Genomic DNA, 14,743 nt, shown 5'->3' with positions numbered 1-14,743 from the left:
GAATTGGGTTTAAAGTTTACTTCTTACTAAGTAATTATTTTTTAAAAAAAATAAGTTAAAACGAAAAATACACTAAACTAGTGTGAAGTATCCATGAAAGAAAGAAGATAGATGAAACATGATTGTGTTTGTTAGATTCTTTATAGGGTAAAGAAAGAAAAAAAGTAGAAATGAGTTGTTGTGGTGAAAGAGAGGGAAAAAGTTGGAAATAGGAGATGGGTATTATATATATAAAAATGAGAGTGAAAGGCTACCAAATAGACATAATTAGGTGGCACATGAGGGAATGAGCAACATTGGACATTGATGTTGAAGTTTGGAAAATTGGTATCATGGTACATGATAATATCTATATTCAACATTGGCATGCCCCATAACATGCAATGAAATGGATCACTCATAAACTTTAAGAAGAAACGTAGAATCCAAGGCTTTTGCTTCTTTTTCTTTTTCATTTTCATTTTCATCTTCACCCCCACTTCTTTTCCTCTTGATGAGGAAACATCAACTTCTCCAATCTCCACATGGTTCCCTTTTCTTTGCCCTTTACAATGCATAAATTATTAATGATACCCTTATAGTCATATCATCAAAGGGTCCCTTTGCCTTTCTCAAATAAAACTTGACCCTTTATTACATGAGAGTGCTCTTTTCCTCTAAGCTTTTACTTTTTGAACCCAATAATCTACCATGGACATGCTTCGTTTCTTCTCTTAGCTTTCTTCTGCTTCACAAAAAAAAAACTCCAAGAGACCCGTGCTTCCCACTCCACCACCTCTCAAAGATAATAATTATCCCAATCCAACTTTCTTTTCTTAATTATAGAATCTTTTCTCATTAATTCTTTAAATTATGAAAACTCCATGTAAATTTCCTCAAAATCAATTCAATAATTCAAAAAATTTAGTACTAGATGTTGGAGATCCCACATCGACTATAGATTAGAGTCTTTCATTTATATATAAATGGGTGCAAACATTAACCTCAAGAATTGATACCCAAAATGACGTATCTATCTCCTCAAAGAAAACAACCCAAAACATCAACAAACATGTAAGGTCAATAAATTATCTTTTTCCTCCCTCTCTCTCCCCTATTTACCTTAAATACTAATTTTTAAATCACTCAAAATTTGTCGAAGTTGAAATTAGTTATTTTGACCAGCACATTTTTCTTTCTTGCTTTACCTTTTTCTTATTTCCACTATTTTTCACATTCCTCTGCCAGATTATAACGGTTAAAAGTAAAAGAAAAAAATAATCTTTTACAACTATTTAACTGAATGTTGTAAAGAATATTTTTTTTACAATCATACCTACACAATCTCATTTTTTATACAACTACCTTACAACTCTCAATACTATTATTTTAATATATTTTTATATAATTTAATTATAAATTTATCCTTTACTATATATTTATTTTTAAATCTATCCATCAAAGTTGTATGCAACTCCAAGAGTTCTCAACCAATATTTTATTTTTTTTTTTTGTGTTTTGAATATTTGAGTGAAAGTGAAGGATAATTGATGAGCGAGGATCACGCCAAAACGAAGGCTACAACACAGCGCACACAATCTTTTCTCGTAGCTACACTACAGTGTAGTAGTGAGTCATCGATAGTGTATAGATTAATACACTGCGCACACTCTCTCACACTGATCCATAATAATCAACACAAAAACCATTTAAAATGCCTCTTCCGTTCTAAATCCAAAATCCTAATTCTCTTTCTTTTCTTCTTCTTTTTTTTTCTCTCTCTTTGCACTGTTTCTTTTCCCCAACACCTCTCGCCAACAACGTAACGGTTTGCGGTGGCCGTTATCGGCGCCGTCGCCGATCTCTTCCATCTTCCGCCGCCAGATTTACCTCTACTTCGTTCCTTTCGGATTCACACTGTCATTTCCGCTCTCTTTTTTTCTCTTTCTCTTACTTCAACGCAACGCGCTCAGCTCTAGGTATTTCTTTCTCATTTTCACTTTAAATGCTAGTTTTATCTTTGATTTGCGACGTGTTAAACAAATCAGATTAAATCAAACGGTTTTAGTGCATTAGACGGTTCTGTTGCATGTGCTAGTGTTGTGGAGTTTTTATCTTCGCCGCTGATCTTTAATTTACTTCGCATTGCTTCAACCTAGTTCTTCGATTCGCCGGTTTCCGCCTCTGCATTTTTCTGTGCATTCCACGGTTAGGTATTGCGGTGACTGATGAGCATTATCTACGTACGACAACTCGAGAGTTTGATTGTTCTAAGAACACTGCGCTTGCTATTGTTAAAGTTCGGAAAGAAAACTGAAAGGAATTGTGGTTCTGTCAAGAAAAATGGGCTGTAGGGATTAGGGATAGTGTTTAGGATATTGTCATGTTGCCATTTTATTGTGCTTGGAATTGGATGATTTTTGGCTCTGAATTGTTGAATGTTTTGAAATAGATTAGTTTTTGTGGCAATGCAATTGTTTTTATTCAGTTTCAGTTGCTTGAATGTTATGCTGTTTGGAGTAACAATTTTTTTTTCAATGTCAGGGATACAGAATGATAGGATCCTTTCTTACCTGGGCGCTTGCGTATGTATTTTGCTGTTCTAAATTTCCAGGTTTTTTCTGATATGAATGGTTTGTGTGTGAGATTTGAAGGTTAATCGTTTTATTTGGTTTTTTTAATTTATTGACAGGATGGTCTTTGGCTATGCTTATCCAGCTTATGAATGCTATAAAGCGGTTGAAAAGAATAAGCCGGAAATTGAACAACTCCGCTTTTGGTGCCAGTATTGGTATGCATTTACCATGTTTGGTTCAGCTGTTGGCGAGAGAAATAATCATTTTTGTTTTCAATAGCTTTTTCTTGATTTGCTGGAAAATAATGTCATTTCCCCCTCAAAATAGAGCTAATTTGAAACGCATTATAGATTCGTTGTTTGTGCTTAACGTGATAACTTCTACTAACAAATACTGATACCAACTTTGTTTTTCCCCTTGTTGCAGGATCTTGGTGGCCGTTTTAACAGTATGTGAGAGGGTTGGTGATACTTTTATATCATGGTAGAGGATTCTATCTTGGATGTGCTCAGAGAATATCTGCTTTCCTTATTAAAAAAAGAGTTTTTTTAATGACTTCTTAATTTTAAATTGATTTCTTCATGAAGGGTCCCAATGTACAGTGAAGCTAAGTTGGCATTTTTCATATTTCTTTGGTATCCAAAAACTAAGGTATGAAACTTCTTATTATGGTTGAAAATCTTATATTTCTTAGTTGCTTCTCTTCAATATGACAGTAGAATTTAATATTGATGTGTTAGGGAACAACATATGTGTATGACTCCTTCTTCAGACCATATGTTGCCAAACATGAGACAGAAATTGATCGAAACTTGTTGGAACTGAGGACAAGGGCAGGGGACATTGCAGTTTTGTATTGGCAAAGAGCTTTCAGTTATGGTCAGACTAGAATATATGACATTTTTCAGTTTGTTGCTGCACAATCGACTCCATCACCTCGACCTGCTCAGGTAGTTGATTATGATTATGCACTGGTTGTGTCTGCTATTATGATTGAGTGTGACTTAATTATACTAGAATATCAATTATCAGCTTTCGTATGTGGCATTGAATTGTGCCTCCCAAACTGATTTTTTCTAGTTTTTAACGACAAAATATGTATTTTTTAAAAATTTATGCATAAGTACATTTAAAGGTGCCAGACAGAAAACCTGTTAAAACGACATTGTACAAAGAAAGAGGAAAATATTGTAGTAAGTAATATTTCCTTTTTCCATGATAAATGTTGAAACGAAGATACTGCTTTTTGGTTCCGTGTTTGTACGTTGTTAAAAGTTATATATAGTTATTATCCATTTGTAACTTCAGTTTGTAGATTAATAGTTGCTTGGTGCTTCAGGAGGATGCAATTATTATCCAACTCATTGTTTTTTATGCATATCAATAAGAAAACAATTTGTTCTTGAAACCACAGCAACGCCCAGGTGTGAAGGTCCGTCAAACAGCACCTGCAAATCACCAACCAGCTGCTGCAACAGAACCACAAGTTGAGGAACCTCCATCCCCTACCTCTAGCACATCTTCAAGTCAGCTCCAGAGGGAAATAGCAGAGGAATTGGATTCTCCAAAAGTTCCTAAAGCAACCACATCTGCAACAGCTTTAACTAACAAGAAGACTCCTCTAGCAGGCTTAAGTAGTCAGAAATCGGGTGGAGCAGGTTTGAGCACTCAGAAGTCTGGTGGTGCTGGTTTGAGTACTCAGAAGTCTGGTGGAGCTGGTTTGAGTACTCTAAAATCTGCTGGAGCTGGTTTGAGTACTCAAAAGTCTAATGTTGCGCCTGAAACAAGCATCCAATCTGCACCAGCAGAGGCAGAGGCGAAGCAGATTGAAGCAGCACCACCATCTTCATCCTCTTCAGTAAATGAAAATGGGAATCCTCCAACTCCTACAAAAGAGACCCAAATGGAAGAAAGCATTCGGGTAACACGTGGCAGACTAAGAAAAACCCGATCAGCAGGAACTCGCTAGCACACGGATTATTGTCAAATTTTAGCCTGAAATAGGAAGTAGGTGGACAATGATGACATTGAATTGTTGTAAAACTTCATGTAAATCTGTTTTCCCAAGTTTCCATTCCATTTGTTGCTTCATTTTATATATTTTTTTTTATAAATTTTATCTTGGCACGGAAGCATTTGTAGCCTGATGCCACTTTATATGAACTTAGTTTCCAACCAGATGTTTGCATCGGCTGCTTTTGTATAGCTGGTCTTCATGTTGGTGTAACACTATTACCAAGTTTTTCATTACAGGGAAGGCAGAATAACTTCATTAATTCGCAACTTCTCTCCATAATACCTCTTTGAATACATTACACGAAGCAGGTTGGTTATGCACCACATCAACCAAAAGGGTTGGTTTCACAAATTTAATTTAGAATATGCTAGGAAGTGGCATTTGTTTTTGGTGACATTAATTGTTATCTGGCGAAGGTTAAGTGAGTTAAGTTACAACGAAATCGTGGTGTATGGGTTAAGTAAAAAGAGTTGTGACTTGACTATTAGTTATAGTTTTTTGTCAAGTGGTAAATGTTTGATCTAACAATTAGTATTAGAATCAAGGTTACAAATTTGATTTCTAGAAAAGCAATTGTGAAGGAGAAGATTGTAGTTAGTGATATCAATTATTCCGTGATGGAAGTCAAGTGGGTCAAGTCACAATTGAATCGTGACACTTAAACTTTTATATTTAGAAATAGTTGTATTATGACTATTAGCTATATGTTTTGGTCGAGTGACAAGTGTTAGATTCAATAGTATCGATGTATATATAAAAAGATATCAATGCATAATTTTCTTTTTAAGCGGTTTTCATAATTACAATTTATGTTGAAATTGGAATATGAAATACTCTTTTATACTCTAGATTCTGTCGATTTTCTTTATTCCATTATGTGAATACTTTGAGAAGAGTTTAGGTGCAAAGAAGAAAGTTAAACTTAGAAATTCTACAAGGTTTCGAAATTTCAAACGGAAACTTTCAGAAGTATTCAGAAACTAACGTCTTCAATATGCTATTTACCCTCAGTTTGACTTGGAATTCTATAACGAATTGAACCGTTGCAACAAAGACCTGGTCATTTCTCAATCGACTAAATTTTGTTTAATGTTAACTAAATCGCACTTTCATTGCACGAAATTATCTCTATCATAATATTTAATCTTGGTTATGAATATTTCAGAGGTAGTATAAAACTATTTTCTACTGCAACTTAAACCATGGTCTCATACTAAAATTTCTAACATTGTGGAATAGAAAAGAGAGTGCAGAATAATTGGTAGCATTTCCTCATCCCAAATGAATGGATGAAACTAACAGCTACTACAAGTGATGTGATGCAAAATAGTTAAAAAAAGAGTTTTCAGCACATGATAAGGGTTTGGGTAAGAGAATTTCTTTCCACTAGCCGTTACCATTGACTTTTCACAAACTTATCCTTTCATTGATCACATCATCAAGAATTTAATCAACTTATATCATAGCATATCTTTGATGAGAAAGGAAACAAGAAAATATAAAGTTTTTGTGATGCATGTAAATGAAAAAGAATTACTGTATATAGATTTAACTATTTGAAATAAAGTTAACTATCATTAAACATTTCAATATTTTCACTGCATTAATCCATAATTTTTTCTCCTTACTACAATTACTTTTTTCATAGAACCCAAATCTTTCTAGAGTTTATTATTACTCTACATCCAATTAGTGGTATTTTGGTCTTTGAAATAGGATTAGCTTGAAGTGCTTGCAACAAAAAAAGATGGCATAACCAAAGTGGACCTATATTTGCAATTGCTTTTGGTATGCAAACCCCATGAGCATGACACCCCAACTAACCCTGCAAAAGTAGGGAAAGCTGAACACTCTCACTCTTCCATTCCATATACTTTGGATAAATATTCTCATTACAATTCTAACAAAAATATCAGTTACCAACTCTTTCATATCACTTTCATTGCACTCATTTTAGAATCCACAACAATAATACTCCTACTACATCACAATACTTCATCTGTTTACTAATAAGAGATATGCACTAATACATATTGGAAGTTGAGACTTCTAAAAAAAACATTATCAAATATAAATCAATTTTAGATAAAAAAAAATTAGTTCTTATAGACTAAATTAAATATTATTTTAGAAACTAAAAAAATTATTGGTTTCTAATTTAGTTTTTATTATTGATAAATAGTTTTTAACTTAGTATATATTAATTACCAAGGTTTTTGCTACCAAATTTAGAATGTAGATAATTGGTAGTTAAAACCTTGGTAGTTAATTAGATACCAATTTAGAAACAATTTATCAATAATAGAAATTAATTTAGAAATTAATAATTTTTTTAGTCTCTAAGATAGTATTTAATTTAGTTAATATAATAATTAATTATTTTTAGTCATTAAAATTGATTTCTGTTTAATAATTTTTTATTAGTGTGAAGTGATACCAACTTTAACAAGAAGAAGAGCAAGTCCACCATCATAGGATTTTTTTCTTAATAGTAAGTAGAGATAATTAGAGAGTGATCCTTCACCAGCATTGTACCATCCTTGCTAGTGGAAGCATCTATTGTTCTTAATGCACAATGGACACTAATGCCATAACAATCAACGATTATGATTTAACTGTATATTTCCTCTCTTTTTTTAATCTCAGAGCAACTTTAAAAGTATAAATAAATAATAAAATATAAAATTGTGAGGCCCATTTAAGAAATATTTTAGAGTTATAGGTTAGATTAAAAAGTTTATTTGAATTGTTTAAAGTGGTAAAATTGATGTAATATTATAGAGAAGAGTGAGTTCTATACATAATGAATTTTTAACAACTTGATGGAGTTGTTCAGTTGGATTTTCCCTAATTATAAACTACTTTGAAAGTAACTGTTAATCTCATGTTTGTTGTTATATCTCACTTTTCATTCAATGGTGGGTCCCAGAGTTGTTCTAAGTTTAAAAACTCATTACCAACACAAGTTTGATGCAGTGCCTTTTTAATTTTATTTTTTTTGTACTGTTGTAGTGCCTTGTTTGGTAAACTGCAACCACTAATTCTTACAAAGTCAGTGTTTGACATTAGTTTAAACATACATTTTAATTGCTTACAAAGTTTCAAAAATAATTTCATCAAAACCCATCCAACCAAACTCTAAAACAAATAGGCATTGAAAGGTGTGGTGGGTCCATTAAAAATTATAAAATTATTGGGTTGGAAGCATCTATTGTTCTGTTATTTAAAATGGTTTAAAAGGAATGAAAATATGTGTATTAACAATGGTTTCTAGAATGTAGTTATGCAGGTCGACACATATACACTAATAGAAACATATGGCTAAAACAGAAGTTAAGTTATTAAAATTTTAGGAGAACATAATTACATAATTACATAATTCGAATTTTTTCTAATGAGATTAATTTTACATAATCCAATTTTTTTTTCATATGAATGATTAGTATTCGAATTATATAATCCAGAATATTATTTTTAAAAATATATTCCATATTAATAATCCGTAAATTAGCTTTGAATTATGTAATCTAGAATATATATATATATATATATATATATATATATATAATTTTATAAAATTATTACTGAATTTTATGGATAAAAATGTATTTTCACGGTTTTTTATAATGTGACACAAAATCATGAAAATGCAGGAAGAAGCATTCAGTAAAAATACCATCAGATTACAGCCCACGATAAAATTTCTGTGCCAGTTAAGATCATTGCAGGCAGTAAACATTAAAATAAATAATTAGTGTACATTCTCCATGTCATGTCCTTTGGCCGACCAAAAACCTAGTGGGAAACTCAAAAATGTTAAATTTGCACAGCACCGTATGCAGCCGAAAAGATGACAGTTGGTCCCTGAAAGCCTTGGGATTCATGTGCTATTTATCCAATATGCATGCACAAGCTGGAAATTTGACTGATGGCAAGAGTGAGGATGCAAATGGAGAAAGTGGGTAATCAAAGCAAAACTATTCTGTTGGAGCTATGGAGTTAGCTGTGCTGCATATCTTGGTTCCACTTAGAATGTAGCCCCCAAATGCACTCATTTGCATGCATGGGTGAGTTCTAGATGGAAGTACCTGTGTTATAAATATGAATGAATGAATTGTTAAAGGAAGGGTGTGATCTGTATATAAAAATTTGATGAGTAACATAAATAACTTGTGTTACTAAAGGACTTCATACAAGGTGTATAATTTCATTACATTGATATGAATGGCATAAATCACATGTACCTGGTATTCACGTAGCCAAGGCTCTGATATTTGCAATCCAATGGCCATTTTCCCAAGCTGTAGATTGTGCATGCAAGTTGCAAGAGGCTGCATTTATACAACAGTGGACGAAGATTCTGTTAGTTTAAGTGATCCACACGTTGGTATAGGACAAGATAAAAAGGTCAAGGAAGGAAACTTCATGAAACAATGGAGTGAAGAATTGGAGAAATCAGTTGTCAGAGAGATGCAAGACAGAAAACATTTTGAGTTCTTGAAATATTTTGGTATTCATAAGCTACCCGGAGAACACGGAACTTGATCCCCCAATATTAAAGAATTAAAAGAAATCATCAGTTAATAGAAAATATTATCATGCATGAATGACACCAATAATTACATAATAATTCATCAAGCTAGAAATGAGAGAAAATACCTGAAGATATTGGTGATAAATGGCAAATGGAGCAGAGTTTGCTAAAAGGGGCAAGAGATCTTTAACCAGTGTCCAAGTATCCAACTCTGGTGCAGCAACAATTAGACTGTACAGATGGAAAAGAAAAATGTTCAATTCCATTATTCTTTGAACCGTGAAGGGACATATTTAAAGTTAGGTACCTAGAAAAACCATTTTCCTTCCACAAGTCAATGACTTCTTTCTGCGCCCTCTCTCCAGCCTTTGGAGCTTTCCGAACTTCTAGAGCAGGTTCAGTATTCTCTGTCCCAATATCAGAAATTCCATTTTCCGATGTATGAGAGATTTCCACCATGCTGACCGATGCAGAGGTTTCATCCTGCACACCATCATAACTTATTATAGTCTGCAAACAAAACAAAACCTCCATCAAGAGATCAAGGAGAAGCTACTTACATTTGACTGGCTTTCCACATTGCAGACATCATGTTGCAGAATTTGTTCAGATGATTCTTTTGGTAATAACAAGTCAGAAATGGGAGAACGTAGAATTCTGCAACAAATAAGAGATGAAGATGATAAAGCCAGAGACAAGAAACAAAACCTTGGAACATATTCAAAATGACCACCTAATGTGGGTTTACAAACAACTTGTTCAGAATCATTTTCTATGGTTCTCAGATATATAACATGAAACTAATAATATCAATTATATGAATACAAGAGATTCATATGGTGAACGACCATATAATATCAACTATTCTTACTACTAAATTATCCATCATTATCTATAAAGAGACCTCCATAAAATTTTCTCCCTTTATCCCTGGGCTTCATAATTATTAAATTCAAAGAAAAATTGTGTCTAAAACTTATTGTCTGGAATTAAAAAATAATTATTTTAATATTGTAAAAATATCCAGGTTTACAAAGAACATCCAAAACTATCTTTGAAAAAATAAAGCTTAAAATATGCAAACCATCCATTTCTCTTTTAGTAACCAGTACAGCAAGATTGATAAAACAGATTATGATGATTTTAATAAGAAAATAATTATTAATGCAATAAAACACATCATCTAACCTCTTGCAGATTTCATCACTTAAGTTAAATATCCTCACGATATCCATGGAATATGGTGCCTGCCCAAAATATGAGTTGCATACAAAACCGGTACCTGTAAAATATTTAATGTTGTTACACACTACAACACAGGTCTATCACTTGCTCAGTCAGAAGATCGTTCAGAACAATAGAATATATGTGTATATATATATATATACAACATGGAAGTGCTATTTCCTTTATATTACCATATTCACTGGCAATAATTCCTCAGTTTATTACACATTTAGGAGTTACAACTTCTTTTGTAAAAGAACCATATTTATACTTATTATTAGGGAAAAAATGGCACTATCTAAATGGCCAACTTAGTTTAATTTATATTATACCTCCTAAACGTTCTGCCACAGCACCAGTGAGAAGGCCACCAACCGTATCAACTACGAGAATGTCAGAACTTGAAGAGACGTTAGCCATGGAAAGTAGAAGGGACAATGTGTCTACTCGCAGGAATCTGAATCATTAATAGTTAGTCAGAAACAACATCAAGGATAGATGATCAATTCATCGAGAGAAGATAAACCCACTATTTTAATTCTATAAACAGCCGAATATGTATTTTTGTATGTCTGCACAGCAAACAGGATACACAAGTGCAAAAACACGAAAAATAGTAAGAATATATACATCCCAACACTGATAATAAACTCAGGAGTCTGACTTCTTCTCAAAGTCATAAAGTTGGGAGTTTGCTTTAATAAAAACCAGAAAATTAGCAACTATAAAGCCTGTCTATCCAGTTTAACATATACAATGATGAAACTTTCTCTCTTCTATTTCTTTTTACTTTTTTTTAAAACCACATACATGCATCATAGATTTTAATACTTGTTCACAATTTACGTCATGCCCCATAAGAATAACTCAGCCAAATAGAAAATAAATACACATGGTAAAACATGTGAGGAAAAAAAAAATGAAGACAAGACTTACCCAATTTTGGATGGATACTTCTTAAAATAGGCTTCACATATACTGGAGGAAAAAAAAAAGACTAACTGTAAGTAATAGAGTAGAGACTCAATATCAAAAACTGATACAGTATACACTTAAAGATATGTATGTCAGACAAAATATAAGTCACAAACAACTTCATAGTAGAAAAATATCCTGTTCTTGATAGATGATATATCAGGGGGAAAAGTCAATCATTAAAGAGAATGATATATTTGCATGACGTAATTATTTGTATAACTTTTATAGAATAATATAATGCTCCTTTGTCCCACCACAAGCGAACAGTTTGTAGTACAGTGACAAATGGCATAACAGCATAATGTCTTATCATCAACAGAACAACAGCCAGAAAGTCCAAATAGGGTAGATCTAAGGCATGTGATCAGTTGCAAAAAAATATTATGTTAACCATTATCAATATGTAATAATAAAAACAGCACAGAAAAATAATCATGGAAACCTTCGAGCAACAGGACGCCTCATAAGTACTTTTGGTGCATATTTCTTCTGCTTCTTAAGTCTATATTTCTCCTGCAAAAATGGCACAAGATTTACTTCAATTTCATTCCTAAAACATATATATATATAAATATATATATATATAGACACACACAACTTGGTCCCAAAGAGATAATACTGTGATATTTTGGTCTCCAAAGGTTTACAAAGTTGCCAACATGCTAACATGTTCAACCTTTCGTTATTTGGTTATTGGTTATTGCTTATTTGTGAACCCTAACAGTGAAACTGATGTAAAATGCTAAAGGAACATATATAATGCTATTTGTCTGGTAGAATGCTTATATGGAATGACATTCCCACCTACAACCATATATGGTCCTGAAATCAGTTGTTGCAGTACATTTGGAGAATGTTTAGGATGGCTTAAATTATTGACTCCAGTTGATTTTGTTAGAAAAATAAAGCTATTTGAGAATTTACAAAAGCTTTTCGTATATTTACTCCAGAGTAAACCATGAAAGCTTCAACAGTCAAAATACCTGTGAGAATGATGTTTTCTTTTCAAATGTCGCGCTATTGGCAATGAGAGCTTCAATTATTTCATTACCTCTTGCACCCTGCCTACATAAAAGATACAGGATATCCATTCACCACTAAATTCCACAACATTAACAAAGAAATAATATATTGATAGGTCATTTCAGAAAAGCAAGTAGAATTCACAAGAATAAACTCAACAAAGAACACTAAAACACACTCACATTACACGTCAAATCAAAGTCGCAGAACCAAAATTCATTTAATCCCCAAAAGCTATTACCAGGAACCAATACTCAACCAAGAGAAGAAGATGCACTCACCTTCTCATAGCTTCTATATCTTCACCAGTAAGACTTTGTGCGGTATTATTGTCAACCAACGCACGATTGTCCCTTGACTCAACATTCACTTCACCATCTCTTACTTCTTCAACGTTATTAACATTAACTTTGTCCCTCAACTCATGACTCCCCTGACCATCTCCTATTTCCTCAGCATTGTTAACATTAACTGAATTGAAAATAGAGAGTGACCGTTAGAGCAAGAGAAAACAATGGTAGGGTGCAGAAAATGCATCAATTAACCATAAAGAATAAGATTTTAAAAAAAAATCAATCACAGATAACCTCACTCAATCACTCACAAGACAGAAACAGGCCTATGACAGAACAATGCAATTCTTTTTCTTATGAAGAGGCAAAAAAGCTATTGAAATCAGACTTGAAGACAAGGTGTTAAGTCTGAACAACCAAAGTATTACACAAAAAAGAGCAAATGTTTGACACAATGCAAAACATAGCAGCTCCACCGTTACATTTCATCCTTAAACTAATCCACCCTTTCCCTAAAGGTATCCAAACTAACTAAAAAACCCATGAAAACTCCTCCCATATGGGGCAATCTCCACACATATTTGCATGTAATAAGTGTGCACTGATATAGTTGCATTGCAGTAACCATTTCAAACAACTCAAACACATTGTACTTTTTCCACCGCCCCCCACATGTATATTTATCATCAAACTTCATCCCTAAACCCTGCACACAAAAACACCGCAGCACCAAAGCCAGCCAATACGTACTTAAAAACATGGTCACCCCCAAACATACATCCCATATGAACCCAAGTACAAACTACAGCCTACAAAACAGAACAACGCTATAACAAAGTACAATCTAACATTGGCAAATGAAAACTAGAGAAAACTATCTATAAATCATAATGGAGTTCTACATATCATCATCTAGTCACAAATTGCCAAGCAAGACCAATTTACTGACTTTTACAGCAACTACCTACCTTAAGAGTCATACAATAAAAAAGGTTTATTTTACACTGCATAATCAGAAGTGAATACACAACGATAACAAACAACACTTTACTCAAAATGGGAATGGCCAAAAGCAAGTAAATGAAAAGGAACATGAGTGAACCTTGTGCGGGAGAAAGACAAGGCCCTTCGGGAGCATTATCTACTTGAAAAACAGTACCAAAGGCACGACCAATTAAGGGTTGCAGAGAGCAGTTTTTATTCCCAATCTTCAATTTCCTGCAACACCAATTTTACTAGCATTTAAAAACCAGTAAATAATATCAAACACAAAATAGAAAAAAAAGAAGAAAACTAACGCTGCGGGAGAGAGACGAGCGAAAACGAGACGGTCTCCATCGTTGATATCAAGCAAGACGCTGCAACCTTCCCAAGTGACTCTGCCACTGTTACTGTTACTGTTACTTTCTCTCATCTTCTTCTCAATTTTATGTAAATAAACTTCTAAACTGAGTGTTTAACAATGAAATTTTCAGTCACAGAGAGAGAAAGATCTGATAATAAGATTGAACTATGTATATATGTTTGTTGATCGTGCAGCAATTTTGGTGTTTTCGTGCTAGCGGTTTGTGTTGCGTCACAGGCATAAACCCCTTGTGACATAAACTGGGGTACTATTCGAATTAGAATTAGGTTTTGGAATAGGATCTGTTAACCGTTGCGTTTTTCGTCATAAACTTGTGTTGGGCTTTCACTTTCTAATATATTGGGGCTGCTTCTTCCTGCACCCCATGACTTGTTTAGACACGTCCATAAAATTCAAAATTTCAAAATGGTCCTTCAGTAAAAAGTTAAAATAAAAGCTGTTGGTAAGTGAGTGAAGAGAGTGTGTGGATTGAAGGTGGTGATGGTGGCGGTGGCGGTGGTTGTTGTGGTGGTGATGGGTTGTGTTGACGGTGATTGGCATCATTGGTTGTAGTTCATGGTGGTGATATCGTTGATGTAAGTCTCAAAAGAATTTAAGACAAAATGCGACAAATTTCAGGTCAAATGAATGAGTATTCAGTTAGGAAAAAAATAACACAGTTTCACATATACAGACGAACATCCCTTTCGACCGTGGCAATGATGAATAAAAAATTTATTGCAAAGCTTATGGGACGAATTTGACGCTCAA

At 33.4% G+C, this 14,743-nt stretch overlaps 2 protein-coding genes across 2 annotated transcripts; one reads left to right on the top strand and one right to left on the bottom strand.

The window, feature by feature from the left end:
- Positions 1-1,492: 1,492 nt before the first annotated feature.
- LOC137816340 (uncharacterized) lies at positions 1,493-4,831 on the top strand. Its single transcript, XM_068619437.1, has 7 exons — positions 1,493-1,958; positions 2,524-2,564; positions 2,672-2,770; positions 2,982-3,038; positions 3,143-3,206; positions 3,296-3,505; positions 3,970-4,831. The coding sequence occupies exons 2-7, from the start codon at positions 2,533-2,535 to the stop codon at positions 4,522-4,524; spliced, it is 1,017 nt and encodes a 338-aa protein (XP_068475538.1). The 5' UTR covers positions 1,493-1,958; positions 2,524-2,532; the 3' UTR covers positions 4,525-4,831.
- Positions 4,832-8,214: 3,383 nt separating this feature from the next.
- On the bottom strand, positions 8,215-14,300 carry LOC137816339 (eukaryotic initiation factor 3 gamma subunit family protein). The gene is made up of 13 exons (XM_068619436.1): positions 13,926-14,300; positions 13,730-13,845; positions 12,616-12,805; positions 12,295-12,376; positions 11,754-11,824; positions 11,270-11,311; positions 10,666-10,790; positions 10,295-10,388; positions 9,667-9,763; positions 9,414-9,589; positions 9,232-9,337; positions 8,817-8,903; positions 8,215-8,660 (listed from the first exon to the last, which is right to left on the bottom strand). The coding sequence occupies exons 1-13, from the start codon at positions 14,039-14,041 to the stop codon at positions 8,550-8,552; spliced, it is 1,413 nt and encodes a 470-aa protein (XP_068475537.1). The 5' UTR covers positions 14,042-14,300; the 3' UTR covers positions 8,215-8,549.
- Between the last annotated feature and the right edge of the window lie 443 nt (positions 14,301-14,743).

The sequence above is a fragment of the Phaseolus vulgaris genome, chromosome 1 (genome assembly GCF_051622355.1).
Source record: "Phaseolus vulgaris cultivar YP4 chromosome 1, ASM5162235v1, whole genome shotgun sequence".
NCBI lineage: Eukaryota > Viridiplantae > Streptophyta > Magnoliopsida > Fabales > Fabaceae > Phaseolus > Phaseolus vulgaris.
This window is presented reverse-complemented; position numbering and strand designations above follow the sequence as displayed.

Coding starts and splice junctions, on each gene's coding strand:
- LOC137816339 (XM_068619436.1), bottom strand. CDS start 14,041: ATGAGAGAAAGTAACAGTAACAGTAACAGTGGCAGAGTCACTTGGGAA. Junction 12,806..13,729: donor TTGTCTTTCTCCCGCACAAG/GTTCACTCATGT, acceptor TTTTCAATTCAG/TTAATGTTAACAATGCTGAG. Junction 12,377..12,615: donor GATATAGAAGCTATGAGAAG/GTGAGTGCATCT, acceptor TCTTTTATGTAG/GCAGGGTGCAAGAGGTAATG.
- LOC137816340 (XM_068619437.1), top strand. CDS start 2,533: ATGATAGGATCCTTTCTTACCTGGGCGCTTGC. Junction 2,771..2,981: donor CGCTTTTGGTGCCAGTATTG/GTATGCATTTAC, acceptor CCCTTGTTGCAG/GATCTTGGTGGCCGTTTTAA. Junction 3,039..3,142: donor GGTGATACTTTTATATCATG/GTAGAGGATTCT, acceptor TTCTTCATGAAG/GGTCCCAATGTACAGTGAAG.